The sequence below is a fragment of the Vidua macroura genome, chromosome 4, assembly GCF_024509145.1.
Source record: "Vidua macroura isolate BioBank_ID:100142 chromosome 4, ASM2450914v1, whole genome shotgun sequence".
In the NCBI taxonomy this organism is placed as follows: Eukaryota; Metazoa; Chordata; class Aves; order Passeriformes; family Viduidae; genus Vidua; species Vidua macroura.
In genome coordinates, this window is record NC_071574.1 from 65,747,472 (window position 1) to 65,766,717 (window position 19,246).

General features: G+C 37.2%; 1 protein-coding gene across 1 annotated transcript in view; it reads right to left on the bottom strand.

The window, feature by feature from the left end:
- NSD2 (nuclear receptor binding SET domain protein 2) overlaps positions 1–19,246 on the bottom strand; it is a 72,462-nt gene that overhangs the window by 35,093 nt on the left and 18,123 nt on the right. The window contains exons 3-5 of the mRNA XM_053975526.1: positions 7,315–7,480; positions 4,461–4,627; positions 3,598–4,089 (exon numbers count right to left, since the gene is read on the bottom strand). Of these exons, the coding sequence (XP_053831501.1) occupies positions 3,598–4,089; positions 4,461–4,627; positions 7,315–7,480 (825 nt within the window). The remainder of the gene's footprint in view (positions 1–3,597; positions 4,090–4,460; positions 4,628–7,314; positions 7,481–19,246) is intronic.

The following is a 19,246-nucleotide window of genomic DNA, read 5'->3' on the forward strand; positions in this document are numbered from 1 at the left end:
AAAATTAAGAACTATGTCAAGAAAGCCAATTGTTCAAAGAGTAACACCATTCAACGGAACAGAAATACCATTTTCCTGCTAAGGTGAAATCATTAAACCTAATTTCTTAGAATTTAGGGTCTTAAAACTACATTTCCTGTTACCAAACAGGATGCAAGTGTGACTGTTGCTTTCCCAGGTGGTAAAATAGTTGCAGTACCTTCCTTCCATTGGTCAGTGTCTACTATGGAAATCCATGCTTTAATTCTTCTCCTAGTGGAGTACTAAGAATTGTCTTGTTTCTATCTGGCATAATCCATCTGCATAAGGCTTGAGGAGTACAACTACCTCTGAAAGCCTCTACTCAAAGTTCAATTAAAATCTAGCAACTGGATTCACATTACCGAAAGGGAGGAACATAAACCCACAAGATACCCCCTTCCACAAATCTCACTTCTTCAGGACATGAAATTAGCATCCATTTTCCCCTGTTGTCACAAATGTACAGGTCATTGTGCTCAATGAGAGCACAAAGCCATTTAATTATCCAATAAATAACTAGATTTACTTGGAGAAATGAGATACACATTAACATAACCTCCAGTCTCAACAAAATAAGAATAAAAATAACTTTCAGCTGACTAGCAGTACTGTGAAATGACACGGAAAAGACACTCAGAATTCTTAATGGTGAAAGGACCCTTGCAAATAAGGCCTCCAAGGAAAATGCTCAGTAGTCTTTTCCAAAGTCTCCATGTTAGTGACATTATTCCTTAATTTTCCTCACAACAGACTCAAGGCCCAGATCAATTAATGTAAACAGTGTAGCTCTCTGCCTCTCACTTGAATGATACTTTTACCTCCACTCAGACACTTCCTTCCAATGCTTACCAGCCTTGTATTTTTTCACAGGGGAAGCACACAATACAATAGTACAAAATACATCTTTGCTCCTTTGGTAACTGCACAAAATACTTAATGCATCACTACAACTAGAAAAGTGCTCCAAGCTTTCAGCACCTCCCTCAGGGATGTGGGATGTGTGTCTCTTAAATCATTAAAAACATTCTCCAGCAGTTAAATAATAATAAAATCAAAATATAGGAATCTCACTACCACACAAAGCCAGACTCCAAGCAAAACACAGCAGAAATGGCTCTACTTTTAAGAGAGCTTGGTATTATTAGAGGCCCCACAAGACGAGTCTTCAGCCATCCCTTTCCCTTCCATCCCTTCCCAAGGCTGGGGACAGAGAGCCTCTTCTGGGTCTGTAATGTTCCTTTTTTCTCAGTTTCTACATGCATATACTAAGAAAGCCATACACTAAACTCTCCAATGCCACCAGTACAAGCAGCTCAAAACCAGGTTTGTTTTTTAGCCAACACTATCACTCTTTCTAAAGCATCAGAACATCTACAACACAACAAAACAAACTCTTGGTGAAAGTCATGCAAGTTGAACCAGATAAGCCTAATGGAAGGGGACTCTCCAATTACTAGATTGGATACAACCTCCACCTTCCACCAATGGCATGAACCTGCCATTTTAAAAGCAACACAAAAGGCAAAAAGCATAAATATCTAAGTTGGTGTTTCCTCACTTTGCCAGTCAAGTTCCAATCAAGACAAAGGGAAGACAGGTTATTCTGATGATCAGTTAGAGGTATCTGCAGGTTTCACAACCTAGTTCTGTTCTACTCACAGAAGTGTTTCTGTACCTGTTAGAATGGATCACACATTTAGGCAGATTTGGGTCTTCATGACAGATCTTATTAAAAGGTATTCTAGGCAGAAAAGGTAGGATGCCCTCTCTCTAAATATATGAAATATTTTTAAACTTATTCACAGAATAATGAGGTTGGAAGAGACGTCTAAGATCATCAAGTCCAACCTATGCTCTAACACCTCGACTAGACTATAGCACCAAGTGCCATGTCCAGTCTTTTTTTAAACATATCCAGAGATGGTGATTCTACCTCCTCCCTGGGAAGACAATTCCAGTACTTTATTATTAAACTTTGTGCAACACTAGCCACTATCATCAGTGAGAATTTCAAGTTTAAGAAAGTTTTTCAATTTCCTGAAATGATGCTGAAGAAAAAGTATTTCCTCAATTTCATATATCCCAATAGTCTTCATATTTTCCATCTATTAATTTGAGAATTACAGTATAACCACAGTAGGGAACAAAGCCTGATAACTGGCACAGAGAAGAAATACCAGAGATTCAGCATATCTCTTCTCTGCAAAGTGTGTTTGGCTAAGAGTCCATAAAGCCAGCCATCATCATCTCATTTCTTCCAGAGAAGCAATTGCACCTCCCTCAATATTGCAGAAGACTTCTTGCTATGTACATTGAAGGCCAAGGTGAAAATTCCTCCTTGTAATGTCACTTGCAGAAGAACTGTGAATAGAACTCATGTGTCTCCAACATGAGACAGAAGATTGACCCACACAGCTTTTCATAATTAATATGTCAAAATTTGTATTTAATGGTCTGGCTACAAAACCATTTCCTTTCCAGAGCCAGCAAACTGCAATGCCAATGCTTTTCTCAACTTAACCAAAGCCATTAAAAGGTTTATGTAACACTGTGCTCATTTTCATTCTCAATATTACCTTAAGTTTCAATGATCTAATAAGATCCCAAGTTGAACCACAACTAACTGACTTCCATCCAACAGAATCTGCTTTCCAATATTTCTTCATAAAGTTTACATCTATTAATTCTTTTCTAATACAAATATGCTATAATGAAGTCAACCATTCAGTAGCTAAAGAGTATGACAAAGTCAGCACTAACTTCCTGATCCTTCTGTGAACAATATGTAATAGTACAAGTACAAGAAAACATAAGATATCACACTAGCTTCAGATCATGGAACAGTACTGTAAATGGAGTAAAAGGTTGTAAGGAAGAAAAATGGTAAGTCCTGATTTTAAAGTAATGAGCTACACCAGCAGTAGTGCCTTTACACTGTTAAGTCTTCCTAAAAAGTGTTGATAATAAGGTATTTATTTATTCTACCTTGTATTGGAATATAAGTGCCTCAAGAGAACCTAGTTTCTGTCCTAGTAGATTGCACACACTGACAGTGATTTTTACAAGCTTTGGTAATCAGCTTCTTTTGAAGCTCAGCAGAAGGTTCTGGATAAGTAAATTAAGTTTTGAGGTGTTCAAAGATAAAGGAACACACAGAATCAACTGAGCCATGTCCTCAGAAAAAATGTAAAAGCTATCTACAAGCAGATTGCCATGAACAGCATAATCTTTGTTATATTTGCCTGAGCATATATGTATGCATATGTATTATATTGTGCATACATTAAAGACGAAATATGGCTAATACAAAGGACTACTGGTTTATGTGGGAAGATATTAACACAACTTTTGCTTGAAATACAAAGGCAGTTATCACCACCTTGTTTATATGCTCACTTACATTCCCTTCTTTATTTCTGTCTAGAATAAAATTTGATGCAGGCATAACTAGTCAAACCCAGAATATTATGAACTGTGCAGTAATAACTAATTTCTGTTTACCAAAGTAAAGTAGTTTCTTCAAGTACAGAAATGAGAAGATGCAATCAACAATAATAACAGCTAAAAGAGACTAACCTCATCTCTGTACTTCTGACAAAAGACCAAAAACTGAGATACTGCATCGCCCTTTCTGCTTCGTGGAGTAGACGCTGGAGTTTTCTTTCTATTGAGAGGGGAGCCTATCCCTCTTTTGGATTCTGCCTGTTCAGATGACTTTTGAGGAGTAGTATTCTTATCCTCCAACTGACTGCTCTCTTGCGTATCATCAGCAGCAGAGAGTTTTGATGTCCTTCTCCTCCTCTTGCTAGGAATGCCAGACTCCTTCATTGATTTCAGATTTGGAGTGGTTTCTTCATTTGAGTAGGATGACTCATCCATCTCCTCCAAGGGTTCCACAGCAATGCCAACCTCCTTTGCCACTCGAGGATTCAGATGAGGTCTGTCCCTGACATAGATGAAGGTGTACTTGGCCTTGCGCTCCTCCACTGTCATGCCCACCGCTTCACTGGCTTGCTTCACACCCATCTCCCACTGTGGCCGCAGCTTCCCTGACACCGGCTTTAGCATCTGCAAGAGGAGACAGCCCTGTGAGGAATCTGCCTGCTTGTGATTTCAGAATGCTAACATTAACATCAAACAAACCCCCAAGAGACTAACTGTCATACAGATCTGTAATTCAGAGTTCAAATGGAGCTGTATTCGATACCTCTGATACCAGAGATGAATCCAAGACAAAGCAGGAGAGTACTAATGTTTACTGAGTAACAAACAGTGGCAAATCACCCCATCCTTTGCATCTGTAAGTAAAATGTAAGACCCCTGTAAAACAAGCTGTCTTTAAGCTTTTTGTAATACCTATTTGTATCTGTTATATCTGTACATCTTTGTAATGCTAAAATAAAAAGCTCCAAATCTTGCCTGATTTGGTAACCTCTTACCTTTATTTTTTCTGCTTTAGTGAGGGCTTGTCTTGCACTCTCTTGGCATAATTGTTCAAACTGGTCTTTTTCTTTGAAAGGCACTAGGCTCTTCTCAAATATCCAGGCTCGCTCTGGGGCATCTCCAAAAAACTGAACGTGATATTGACGAAAACTCTTTTTCTGTCCTGAAAATTAAAAAAAACCACATGTATTTAAGATATAGACTCTGGTAAGCCTCTGCACTTTCAGACTTGAAGTCTGCTGCTACAGTTGCCATAACAAAAGCACAATAAAACTAGATAACCTTTCAAAAACCCACTTAAACCAGCCTGAAAGTCTCTGAGATATAATGTATGAAGTCTGACCCAAAAGCTCAATAGTTTAATTCCCAGCAATTAATAGTTTAATTCCATTAATTTGAAGTTACAATCACCTGCCAGTTTTCCAAGTATATTAACTTTACATGTAGGTCTGGGTGCTTCTGAAAATGAATTTAGCATTCATTTATCAATGAACACTGAGAAAGTTCCACAGCTTGGAGAGCTTGTGCACGCAGCCTCCTAAGTCTCCTAAACTTTATCTTTTAGTATTCTTAAACAGAGACACATACTTCATCTGGTTTTAACCCTTCCAATCAAAACTTTGTATTAATCAAGATTTTTCAGGAATCAAAGAAATCATTAAAAGATTTGGCTGGCAGAAGGGAGAATGGAATGATAAAAGTACAACTCTGACGTCTAAATAAGAAACATTTTTTCTTCCAAAACTAAAAATATTCCCTTTTTCCCCCTAGTAAAACAGGAGGAATATTGTCTCACTGTGGCACGATACAGGCATATAACCTTTCCCTTCCAAAGGTCTCAGCTATTCTACAGAGAAGGGGGAAGAAACCACTTTCTCAAAGGGTTCATAGTTAACAATGAATTTCTAAAAGGCAGAGGTAAGAGATCACACTTAAGATGTCCTCTAAGACCCTGTTCATTAGAACTTATAGGTTTGCTAAGTGTTCAAATTATGGTTTTGTTTAAAAACAGAAAAGGTTTTAAGCTGCACTTCTGTGCTTGCCAATTCAATCCTGCTAGATGAAATATGCTCCCTCCAGTACCTGTGGTTCCTCCAGTGTCACCACACCAGCTTGTCCAACACACAGACTGGACAGCAGACAAACTCAGGTAAGGATGGACACCCAGTAGGTTCAAATAACAGCCACAATTCTGTTACAGGTGATTCAAACTAGGCCTAGATTCCATTAAGTTATTCATACACTGCATGTCTTCAAGCTTAGTCACCAAACAGCTCTAGTTGATTGCTTCATACTATTTTATTGGGGTTTCTAGAGTTAGAAAGAACTTTCTTTTCATGGTGATTCAGCCAATAATGGTGATTATTTTAATAGGGGATTAATTTTGTTGTAGAATATGGCATCTGGAAGGGTAATAAGTAGCAACATCCAGAAATTCAGACTGCTTATAAACATTTGATCCTAAGCCTAGAAATGAGAAATACAGAGACATAGCTCAGGATTTCTACAACTCCCTGATAAAAGACATTTTATTTTTGCAAGAGGAGACTTTTGGTAGTGCCTAAATAATAAAGAGTAGGTGGAAGGTAAGACTGGAAATACCTACTGATGGAAATACACACATCAGAGTGCATTTAGTAGTCAGGATGGCTGCCCAGACCCTGACTAAACTCCTCAAGGAAAAGGCAGGCCCAAACCAACTCCAGAGCAAATATGAGAAATCATCATCATTCCCATTACTTCAAAGAGAGGCAAATTAACTTTACAAAGTATGTGGGCCTTTCTTTCTGTTTGTGCTCCACAGGTTGCATTCAGACATTTGGTACTGGGTTTTCCTGGTCTGTTTCTATAGTTTCTGATAAAGATGCACCACAAAGATTCTGGATAATGAATATAAACCTTGCTCCTTTCAAGGAGTAGAGCAATTGTTAGGAACATATACACAGCTCTACTACTCTCAAAATCCATCTCTTTATGTTATAATAGACCTAATAATCCAAAGACTAAAAATGACAGGGACTACCTGATCCAAACTCTGAAAGATTGCTACAAGGAAATGTCTGAGGAGCCTATAAAAACCATTCCAACAACTGTATTATGAATGCTTGAAAAGGTTCTCAAGAAGCCATTTAGTTTACTACCAATTTTGAATCTAGCTATAATCCTAGAGATACTCATCCAATTTGTTCTTAAAAACCTCCTATGAATGAGATCAGACCATTTCTCTGGGCAATCCAACCCAATGCTTCACTGCTTTCCACCCTTCCAACTCTTTCTTAATGTGTAGTCTAAATATTTATTGCTACTAAAGCCTCAAAAGTTTCAGGTATCAGAACAGAGAACAAAGGTGCAAATGAGATTAAGAAATTGTACAAATTCATACCTAAAAATTTCATTAACACTTGGTAGTTCCTGCATTTAAAATCAACCAATATTGTCTGTAGATATCAGTATTGACTCTATGAATCAGAGAAAATTTAGCTGCCTGAATTATGGATTGCTTTTAGTAAATCACAATCATCAGGAATATTTAATTCCCATTAGCTTTAATAACAATTTTAGCCTGTATCAATTTACCAAGTATTTCCACAGAAATAATGACGAACACTCTTAGGTTTGTTTTTTTTTTTTTCTTTTTTTTTAAGAAGACTCCACATAGTTTGACAGCTCACAATTTTTGTATCTTTCAGAGAACACTTAAGTTAAAAGACACACTGCTACATGCTCAAGAACAGCATTTACATGATTTTAACATTCCTGCTGACAAGTTGCTGATCAACCGCACAGATGAAGAACGGAATTTTTCCAAAGCAATCATTTTGTACATCTGAAGAAATTTGAATTACATACCTTTTAGTTTAGTGTAGGCATGGAGAACAGGATCAGCAGAAACCATACATGGCCACCATGGGAAACCAGACACTTTTGACCACACTAGATCTCCTATATTATACTTCAACAGATGGACTTTTTCCTCTTTGATGGTACTTTGAGTTGGATCTCTCTTAGCAGGAGCCTTGAAAAGAAAAAAAGAAAAGCCAAACTGATCATTATCTTTTTTTCAGATATGCACCAGTGGTAATAGAAGGAGGAAAATAAGAAATAGTTCATAAGAATAAAGTGCTGTCATGTTTGCAAAAAATAATTGCATTTCATGTGTAATGAAAACTTTAAACTTTAAGTCATAGCTTTTGTTGTCTAACAGTGAAAAAAATCCACATTGCAGTTACGGTTTTGTTTTAATTAGAAATATTGGCAAGTAAGCTGTGGTTTGCCTTTATCTTTTCAAATAACTTCTGAGGGACCATCAGGAAGGCTTAATTTGATTTCAAATACATTACCTGAGCACTGGATGTAAATGTGGAAAAGTCAACCTCCCTCTGTATTGAATATTATTTATCAAGTTAAGTGCTATACATACAAATGTACTATCAGATTAAAAACAAACAAACAAAAAAAAAAAAAACCCACAAAAAAAACCAAAAACTAAAACCAAACAAAATCTCCAGACTAGAACAGACTGAAATACTGTCTTTATGTCTGAATAGAAACTACAAAAATAACCAGTTTTAAAACCCCAAGCCCTCCATCTTTCAGCTGTTTTTCCACATACTGAGAACTTGTAACATGAACCATTCCCCACATACTTTTCTGAGATTTTTTTTCTGTTCCAGTTCTAGCAGTAAAAGTTTGTGAGTACTCCATTGTTGCTGTAAAGCTATTTTAGCTATTGGAAAACAATTACAGAACTATTTCCACTTCAAGGGATAGATTTAGCTACAAGGGTGTTTCATGTTCCCCTATGACAGACACATTTTTACTACATCATAACAAAGTTCAGCAACACAGACATCTATTCACCAAATAAAACCATTTCACAGAGTTAGTTGCATTTTGTCTCTTTGGCTTCATCTGTTCTATTTGATATAAATAGAGTGCACCTTTATCTAGGTAAGTACTAATTCCATAAAAAAGCACAGAAGGTGTCTTATTAAAGATATATCACATATTTTATAAAATCACGTATTTTGAATCTCCTTTTTAATTTTCTAGTACTAAATTTATATGCAACATTTATCATTCATCTTGTATAGTACCAGCTCATCATTCAGAAGGCAGTTAAAATTAATTAGAAGAGGCAAGAGGAAAGAAAGAAGACAGTTAAGAGAGCAGAAATCTAAAATTTAGAAACAAATACTTGGAGCATTACCCTGAATCAGAGTAAGTCATTTTACCTTGTACAGATTTTCAAATCCAGAAAATACTCCCATAAATAATTACACATTATATTCCAAACACAAACAACTGAAATCTTTGATGTGCTGCAACTGCATAGAGATTTATTTGGAAACATAGAGAGGTACATCCAGTCAAAACCCCTAAAACTCAACGTACTCAGAAATCCATTTCTCAAAGCTTTTAAAACTCTGATTGGTAAACATACATGAAGCCATGTCCTCTGATTGCTAGGGACAATTACTCATCCAGTGATTCAACTTTTCTGATGAATTCAGACCTGGTTCATGTGACTCCAGCAAGAGATACATTCCCCTGTCTCAAGGTTTTTGGCTCTCTGAGGAATTCTCTAAGACTGTCAGAAAACCCTTCCTGTGAGCTTGCCTCAAGTCCAGCACTCTCAACAGACCTAAAAGATTCCAAGCAGATGTGAAAAATCAAATGCTCTTTATAGCAATTAAACATGATGTGAAAAGTTTTCTTAAAAGCCAAAAATTAAGAAGCCCATATGTCAGGGGCAGGTCTGGAAAAACAATAATCCTAACACAACAAACCAACTTCAGCATTTCAGCTGAAGAGGTAGGATGGAATTTTTTTTCAATGAGTCAACTTTTTAGAAATGTGAAAGTTAGTCAGGAGTCTGAAATTCATTTTTAATTTATGACTCCCTGCATTCTTCAGAAAGTGCAACTAAGCTGCAAAGATTTATGACTCTGAGAGGGAGCTGGCTGGAATAATGAAAAGGCTCTAGCAGTGCTTCTAACTGCAGCATAATATAAAATGGCAGTACAGGGGTGAATTTTGCATTCCCATGTGACTACAAGCACTTCACAAAATTTTAGAAATGTCCAGAATTCTTTTACTATACTGGATCATGATAGAAAACGTGAATATGACAGGCTCTGACAAAACCTCCGAGGTTTATCTGTTGTGGGCTTGATGTACTTACGTTTTTTTCTATTGATAAAACATTCATACTTCAAAAGAATGCCAAAATACAGCACAGCATTTGATATCCATGGAGCTCTCATGTTAGATTTTTAAGAAGTCTATAGAAAATATCACCACTTGCTCACTTCCATCTTACTTTCCCACACCATTCTGGTTTAGTTTGATTTTCTCATTGTGGGAATTGTTCTGATGTATTCAATAGGTATCTCAAAAGTAAACAATGAGGTGCAATTCCTGGCATGCACATGCGACATGCAGCTGTAGGACACCAACAGTATATTCAATACTCCCTCTCAGAAACATTTTTGCAAACCAAATGCAGTCACATATATAGATTTTACTTCAGTATCCAGGTAGGGTTATTTTAATTATTAATGTGAGGAGGGAAGAAATAATTTCTAAACAAATTTACCACCCAATCCCCTCATGGTATCTCTCTTATACACTGAGGACTGAAGCTCCTTTATAAGACACTTGTATCCTCTGCATTTTTAAAGAGCAGGAGATCAATCTCAAGTTACAAAGTGGTATAGAAGAAAAGTAATTTGTCCTGCAGTTTCTTTTTCCTCCCAAAGGAAACAGAAATAGTTGTTTAGGGAAGTCTGAACTCATAACAATATGTGGTCAGACAGCACAGGGCATGTGACTGCACCCATGAAGATGGAGAGGCAGGACTGGAAGCTCAGTCCTGTGGGCTGTGTGAATGCAGGGAAGAAGAATGCAGGGAACATCTCCTGCCAGGCCTGACCAATGCCTCCTGTGATGATACTTAAGCAAACAAATTAAGATGGGAAATTCCTGGTTTAGAACCCAACTGTAAAGAAAGGGAAGATCACACAAAATCAAACTATTTTAAAATACCTTCTCCTCAAATTTTGGCTCCCTTGTGTCTTTTTCATGACTTTTTTTTCCTTGAAATTGTTCTCACTTGTAATTAGAGCTCCTATCCATGAATGTCAACAGGCTTCCTGTGCTGCAGAGGAGCACAGAACACTCTGGTTCTGTCACTGCTAAGTAAGTCTGGAGTGCCCTGCACATGCCCCATCCCATTACCTTTAACTGCAGTTTTGCCAGAATTAAAACCATTTAATTGCAGAACTTCCTTCACCTCTCCATCCTTAATTATAGGCAAGCTCTGCAGCCTGAGGAACTCCCACCTCAGTCACCCTAGCCCCAAACTTTAAACCAGTTACACTAAACATCACAAGGAAACAGCTTAGGATCAGATTCCTTTTCTACCTTAAGGAATTTGAGGATTTTATTCCCCTTTTGAACATGAGACTGCAGAGAATTTACAAAGATGGGCAGTGCTGAGGTGGAGGTGATGACTCCACACAGACTAATCCTAACACTGGATACACAAACCATTCCACTGGCTTTGCACTACTCAGGATGGCAGACATTGAAATTCCTGATTTTCTGGAGTAATGAAACAAATGCTTGGAAAGGCAGCTAGATGGATTTCAAGTTTATTTTGTCCAGGAGGATGTGGAGTGTGAAAATTGAGGGCCTTTACAGCAACTGAGCTCTCCTTTGAGAAATTATAACTTGAGGAGAAGCAGCATCCTCAAAAACTCATCTGGGCCAGCAGCTGCAATAGGCTGAGAAGGACTGAAAAATAAAACAAAATTTAACATGCCTTTCCTCTTTCCCTAACATATGACAGATTTGTTTGTCATTCTCTCAGCACTTTCACAGGCAGTGAGTGACAGGCAGATTGACAAGAATTCACAACACTGCTGTCAGCATTCTACCAGCCCAAAGAAGTGGCTTGGCCACAGAAAACACTAGTATTTAATTAACTTTGGCTACACTTGCTCAAAAGAAATCAATCAACTTCCATTTAGTTCTAATCTGCCTGAATATGATGAGACAAGAACACACCATGAACAATAGGTCATTTCAAAGCTTAAAAGTATCTTAAAATGACCAAAACCAAACTCATTTAAGGACAGCATCTTTACTGCATTGAGAGCTTTAGGTTTGTTGTAGACTCTGCTGTGAAATCACCATGATGAGTGTTTCGTAAACAAGGGAGAAAGGTAATTTTTTGAAAAACACCTAGAAGGCTTACTAGGTGGTGTCAGACTGAGATTACTTTATCCCTTTTGAAAGTATATAGTGGTGTTTTGTCTGTATTTCAGCTATTTTGTGTGTATATGCTCATGTGCACACATATGCAAGGAATTATAACCCTTCAAAATTACTGCAAATTACCTTGAGCAAAGAGCTAATATTTCACTATATAAACTTGAAAAGCTATAGAAATCATAAAAAACCATTGCTAATTGTCACAAAGGGATTATACAAAGAACAATGCTGAGAACTGGTGAAGTTCTCAACTCTTCACAACATCATAAGAATTTAATATTGGACAAAAGAAGTACAAACCATTAAGACAAGTGAAGACAGGAAATGCTCTTTTCTGTGTAACATAACTAGGAAGTACATATTGAACAGCTCAAGCTGCAGATATCTGGTATTTCCGTTTTCATTTTCAATTCAGTTTCACTCTGTTCCAAAGAACTTCCACTTTCACTATAACAGAAGGCCCTGCTACAAACACAGACTGCTGGAGGTCCAGCTGCAGGCCAGGATAAAAACAAAGCTCCTCACATTACAAAGAAACTAAACCAAAATAATCAAGGCCCCTAAACAGAATATATACAATTAAAATGTATTTTGAATTGAAGTTAGAACATACAAACTTAGTCAAACCGATTTCTTTCCTATGGAAAAAGATAAGATTTACTATGGAAAAAGCTAAGACTGGTTGCTGACCGAACACACATTATTTTTCTCTTCCTGCTATCTACTTGTGCTGTGCTTTGTCAGCTAAAACTCCTATTGTCTCTCATGGACCTGTGTAATGAAAATAAAAGTGAAAATATTTTGTTTTGTCTTCCCTGTCTATCAGCACAGATAGAGAACTAAGGAAATGGTAGTAGAAAAAACTTCATTCCTTTCAGAGGTCCAGGAGAGGTGTTTGGTGTGTCTGGAGAAGAAGGGAGCAACAGAACAGAAAATATTATTTTTGTAATATTTTACCTCTTGAATTCCCCAATGACAAAGGACATTATAACCTAAAAACACGAAAAACCAAAGTAACAGCACAACAACAACATGCTTTTCTTCCTCAAAAAAACACTATAACAATTATGTTCTTAGAAAAGCTCTTGTTTCGTGAAAAATTCAGGAATTTTATATGTCAAAAGACAAATCCACATTCAGTCTTCAGCCAAAGGCACCCAGGGACACAGGTACTGTCCCCAAGAGTGATGCCCTGTCATTCCACAGAGAAATGGCTGCTTCTCACTCTGTGACTGGTGACAAAAATCTCATTAAATCAAATCACTTCAAACCCCAAAACTACAGCTGATCAAAAGCAGTGCAAACTCCCCTCTATGTACTATTGCTTCAAATAAAAAAATGTGGCCACTTAAGTCTGTTAAGAAATGGCCAGAGCTCATTCTATGAGTCTGCCTATAAAAATGCATTATCCTCACAACCCTAACTGCCTACGTGGTTTTAATTTTTTTAAGATTATAATTCACACACTATAATGGAGTCTGTTTATCCCCAAAGGGCCTGAGAGGCCCTATGTTTGGCCAAGTATCTCCCACCTTCTAGGATGTAGCAGAGTATTTTTAGATAGTAAATGGCAAGTAACTGAACACATTGAGAATAAAACTGAAGTTTTTTTCACTTGTTATATTGTGTTCACTATGTATTGGAAGAATGCTGTGCAATTACATACTTACAAACAACGACCTACAGAGAGAATATTTCAGGCAGAAGAGTAAACCAGAACCTCACAAGATTAAGGAAAAAGGTGGAATTATTACTACAAAATGGGGAAGCATGAGGAAACAAAGAAAGAAGCAGTGAACTGGCAAGGTTTTATGTTCCATCTTCAGTAAGACAGAAGAGGACACTACAACAGAGCTTTCAAAAGACTGCAGCTCCCAAAAGGCCATTGCATACATATCTGCTCAATTAAATCTGCAACAACCTCATAAAATATACAGGGAGGTAAAGACTACTGAGGGGGAAGAGGACATGAAATGCCTACATCAAAACAGAAAAGCAAACAAACTCTATTCTGAATTGGCTTGTTACGTTTTTCAGCTTTGTAATTGTTTTATACCAAACTAGAGATTTAACTAAAATCTTCCAAATTCAATTTTGAGAGCAATGACATTAAGTGTATTTCATCAAGTTATCTTTCACTTTCTTCTATTACTAACCACTTACTTAATTTCTTCTATCACTAAAAGGGGGTCAAATCTGTCAGTGTGAAAAATTATGTTTGCAGAAGACAGTATATTCTTATCTTCCTGCCACAACCCAGATTACTTTTTTCCCCTCAACATGCTTAGGTGCCAAAGCTATAAAATAATGTCAAAAAATGCTGAAGAAAACCACTGCAGATCTGAAAACTCTTTTGTGCTGGCTGAGGCTGTTTGAAGCACATATTAAGTTTTATCACAATGGGTTTGTTTCCTCCGTTTCTTCCCACAAACTCATCTAAAGCAGTTAGTGAACAGCAGGTTGAGTATCACCATGCAGGACCCTTCTCTCCAGGAGGTAAAGCAAACAAAAGACAATAAAATTCACTTAAATTTAGACAGGGATTCAGAATGTAGGACGTGGATTTTAAAACAAGACAGAAGTTCAAATTTGTCTTTCAAATCAAGCAGTAAACTCCTGGTTCCGTTTCAATTTTTTTTTTTTCCTGGCTTTGGTTTCCTCATTAGCATATCTCTAGCAGATGAGAAAATTTCATTTAAAAGCAAATCTGTCTACTCAAATCAGCAGTCTTCCTTTACCCAAACACTATATAAGCAAGTATTTCAGACGTAAACTTAACATGGTATTTTAGGAACTAGGACACAGAGTAAAGAGCTTTCAGAGTAAAGAGCTGAAGAGAAACAGATTCAATCACTCACAGATTCAATAAAATGTGAGATCTGGAGCACTTCCCAATCCTTGGTCTTTCTTAAAGATATGGAGATTGGTTTCTTTCAACTGTTTTACTGACTTTCTGCATTTTCATTTAGGTGACCTCCTAAATTTTAAGTTACTGGCTTATTAATGAAAGGTTCCACATTTCAGAAATTTCAACTAGATGATGTTTGATCATAATGAATATGCCCACCTTTTATACTGAATATTAGAAAAAGATTTTTGCCTATATCCTGTGTTTCTAACCTTCACCCACCCTCAAAGGTTTAAACTTTTGATGTGGTATCTGGGTATATAAGACAGTGTGGATACAAGATGCTACAGAAATCTGTAAAAACATAACTATAGAGCCATGAGGAACTCTGGCATGAGAAATTATTATTTCTGAACAATTTCCATATGAACTTCACACAAGACAACAGAGTGAAAGTTAAATCATCTCAGCATACCTACAGATTTTCAGAATGCCATATCCATATGTAGCTTGTTATCTGCATGTACCATGTTTCACATTCTTTAAGATCAGAATCTGTAACAGGACTTTAGCACTCTTCTACACCCTTACAGTTTTTCCAAGACACTTTCTGAACAGGTATCCTCCTCTTGGCAGCTCACAAACATCCAGGACAGCATGGGTACGTGTTCTGAATCCTAATATTGCTAAAAACCTGAAAAACCCATGTCCAGACAGCACTGCCAAAAGGCCACTAGATTTACAGGACACTGTTTTCTGGTGAATGCAGAGACTTATCTCTACCTTTTTTTTTTTTTTTTTTAATAACAAGAACAGTTCTGAAGGCAGCTGACTAAGCTTAAACAGAAAAAATAATTATTTGGCATAAAAGGGCTCTGTTAGTTAACTAATATTTTGACATAGTCCAAGTACTACTTTGCTTTAGAGATCAGACCTTTAAAATGAATCCCCATACTTAAAGGCAGACACAAGTGTTGTTACATTCACCTGGCATTCCTCTTCTACAGATGAAATGCCCAATCAGTGCTTAAAAGCCTAAGACAGGTGGAGGAAGACAACCAAGAAAATCCTGAATAGACAGACATTACCTTAACTTGGCAATGCTGAAACTTATTTCTGAAACATCCCTTATCTGCAGCAATAAAAATGTACAGAAAACCTGGGAAACCCCAACCCCATATGAAAATTAAAACAGGGCAATCTTTGCAGTGCAAAATCATGATGAACATAAACAAAGTGCTGTCAATTCCACCAGAACTAAGAGCTCAAATTGTTTCACTTCATCACAAGCATCCACAACATACACTCAAGCTGACATTTATTTACCAAACAAACAAAACAGCAAAAATAAACAAAATCAAGCTTTTCTAGCATTAGCTCCTGCTATGAGGTCACAAATTCCCTTCCTCACACAAGCACAGCAGGGCTTGTTTAACAAAAATATACACAAGACTTGGTTTTCCCTCTTCCAGTGAGCTTTCAAAGCAGTAATTTTTAAAAACAGTCCTTCTGAGAAGGGAATTAATTTCTGATTATTGACAACATACAGTTTTAGCTACTACTATTTTATGATGCATGGTAACACAACTCCTGTAGGTACTTTAGGTATTCACAAAAAGCAAAAATATAAGCTAGCCCAGCTGGATCTCTTTATTTATAATAGAAAGATGATGAAAAGATGGTAATAGACAAACATAAAATTAGTGTCTCTGGACAAAGACCTCTTTTGGAGAACCTAAAGTTCATCTGCCCTACATGAAATCCACCCTAAAAAAAGGAAAGTTGTAAAGGAGGTTGAACCCACTGCTCCAAGACAGATCAAAATATTTTGCTTTTGCTACTTTGCCTAAGGGTTACTAGAAAATATCTTTCTTTCTTGACAGAAGGGGGCTAAAAGGGCCAGAAATTACAGCTGGTACAGATCACCAATGTTTCCCAAATATCTGCCTGTAAATCCATCCAAGTAACACAACCCTGAACTGCAGATCTAACTCCTTGCTACATGTGAGACTTAGACATGCTTTATTTCGGTTAAGCAGAACACTGAGCAGAGCAACAGAAAGGCTTTGCCATATCTCGGACAAAAAAAAAACCAAACCAGTGAAACAACCAGTGAAACAAGCAGCAACTTCCTTGCCAAACCAACCTATAGTGGTCAATACAGGAGGAAGAAAACGAAAAGCTGAGATTTTAGATCATTTAAATAATGACATTACCTGTGCAACAACTGAGAATAAATCTGGTCAGCTTATAAAACCAGAAACTGCCATTAATCTCTCAACACCATCTGCTGCTGACATATAAAGGGAAGTCAGTTCTTCAAAAGGTGGCTTACTCACCACTTTACTTCATCTGTCATGTCCACCATAATGCCGAAAAGACCAAAATAAAATAGAAAAAGCTCTGGAATGCACAAATCAATGATAAATATGAAAAAATGCAAGAGATGCTGATTCTTTGAATTTGACTTGGCTACTTCTAGTCAGCTCTTTTTTACAGCAACCTGGCTCAGCATTCAGAAGCAGTCAGAAATCAATCATATGCTAAGTATTATTTATAATGAAAAACAATGAAATTGAGAACAATATAGAAAATCATTAATATGCCACTGTATGCATTCACAAGACATTTATATTTTGAATGTCCTCTAATGTTCTGGTTCCTTATTCTAAACACCACAAGACAGCAGAACCCAAAGGACAGCACAGTGCAGAAAAAGGATAACACAAAGCAGCATTCTGGAATTTCTTCTATAATATATGGAACTACACACTAGTACTGGACAAGCTGAAATTCAAAATAGAGCAGGTTTGTGAGAAAACTACACAATGACCAGTAACAGAAGTCCATGATCCCTATTTCTATTATTATGAGAGAATCTAGCAAAACAAGTAGGTAGCAAATTGAAAAGGTGAAAGAGCTGCTTTATTGCCCTGTTACTTCCTGTACTGGATGCAAAAAGCTCACACTGGCTCAAAAAGAACCCAAGGTCTCCTTCCATGAATTTAGCCATCGACAGCCATTAAATACAAAGTCACCAGCTCCAGAAACCTCTGAGTCACAAACTGCTGGAGGCTGAATATATCCAAAAGGAGCATCCCTCTATGACTTGTGATATCTGTACTCCCCATTATGCCTCCTCCACTGAACCCTACCCCGAGCTGAGGTGCTGAATTAAATGGCTCCTTGATCCAACTTGGTAGTGCTATTCTTAGATAGTATTTTTGTCAACACTTCAAGATATTATTTCATACTCGATTTGGATTCTCCCACCAATGTGTTTATGAAGAGAGAGGACAAAAATGTATTTAGGTAACACTTATTGAGACAACAGTTTTACGTAAAAAGTGCACTTAATTCAGCCACTTTTACATACAAGAACAGGAAGTTGGGTATGGAAAGCCTGAACAAATATTCAGGTTTTCTGCAATTAATTTTGTAGCCACTCTGAGAATACTCACAGCTTCTAATCTCCCCTCAAACCACTATAATGCTGGATGCTTTTTAGTGCTTCTTAAAGAACAAGTGGTTCTTTAAGATACTTTTCCAATGAGGCATTAAGAAAAAACAATTTAAAGTACTGAAGTAACAATTACTGCTGCACATCATGAGCTGCTTAGCACTAGCAAGTCCTCAAGGCTTAGCTAAATTTAATCCTTTACTAAGGGCTAATGCAAAACAGTATTTCAGAAACTCTTCCAAAAAGGGTAAGAAGTTATTTCTCTTGTTCCTGAAGGGATCACCCAGAAGAGAGTTTTAAGATTACTCCTCCTTTAGGATCCTGGTGACATCAGCCAGACAGCCTGGGTTATCACTCGCCTGAAGACAGGATCTGATACCTCAAGACAGTCTATTAAAAAGGAAAACATAACTGGGTTCATTTTATCCTACAACTACAGATCCTGACTCCTGTGGTACCTTAGCTATACATTTTGTGACAAGTACAGTAACTGTAATTTACCTGGAATTCCTAACAACTGATAAGAAGCAATCAAGTCCTTGCCCTGAAAACACATACTTATTTTACTTGTTTTTCTTTTTATTTTTTAAATTGAGACAAAATGAGCAATCTTGGGAACTGCAATGGGATAATAGAATATTTAATGAACTCCATTCTCCAATATTACAAAGGGAACTTGTTGCTTTGTGCTGGCCTTTACTGATTAGATGAAATCAGAGAAATATCATCACCTTCAGTGGTCCCCAGCTTCCTGTATTTAGTTACCACAGACACAATTAGAAGATCATCCTCAAACTGTTCCAGTTCTACCCTTACTGGTTTTTTTTTAATCCTTGCCAGTATGTAGATATTGGACATAATGGAGCTAGCCAGAAAGCTTTTCCCTATGAAGATGAAATGGCAACATAAACATGTGACAAGGACTAGAGGAATTTCTCCAGCAATTTGCAATTTCCCCCCATGTAGCTACTGCAAGGTCATTATAGGCCATATCCTGCAGAGAGAGAGTAAAAACCTGCCAAGTTTCTGGTACAATACTAGAAGAGAACTACAAGAAAAGTGGATAGGAAGCTATGTGGAAGGTGTAGTTTTTGGATCATGTACATGTATCACACAGCTGGAAACCTTAACCTAGCAAGTAGAGCAGAGTGTGGACTACCAGGTTTGTTCTGGACATAGAGCTGCTGCTTTTGTGA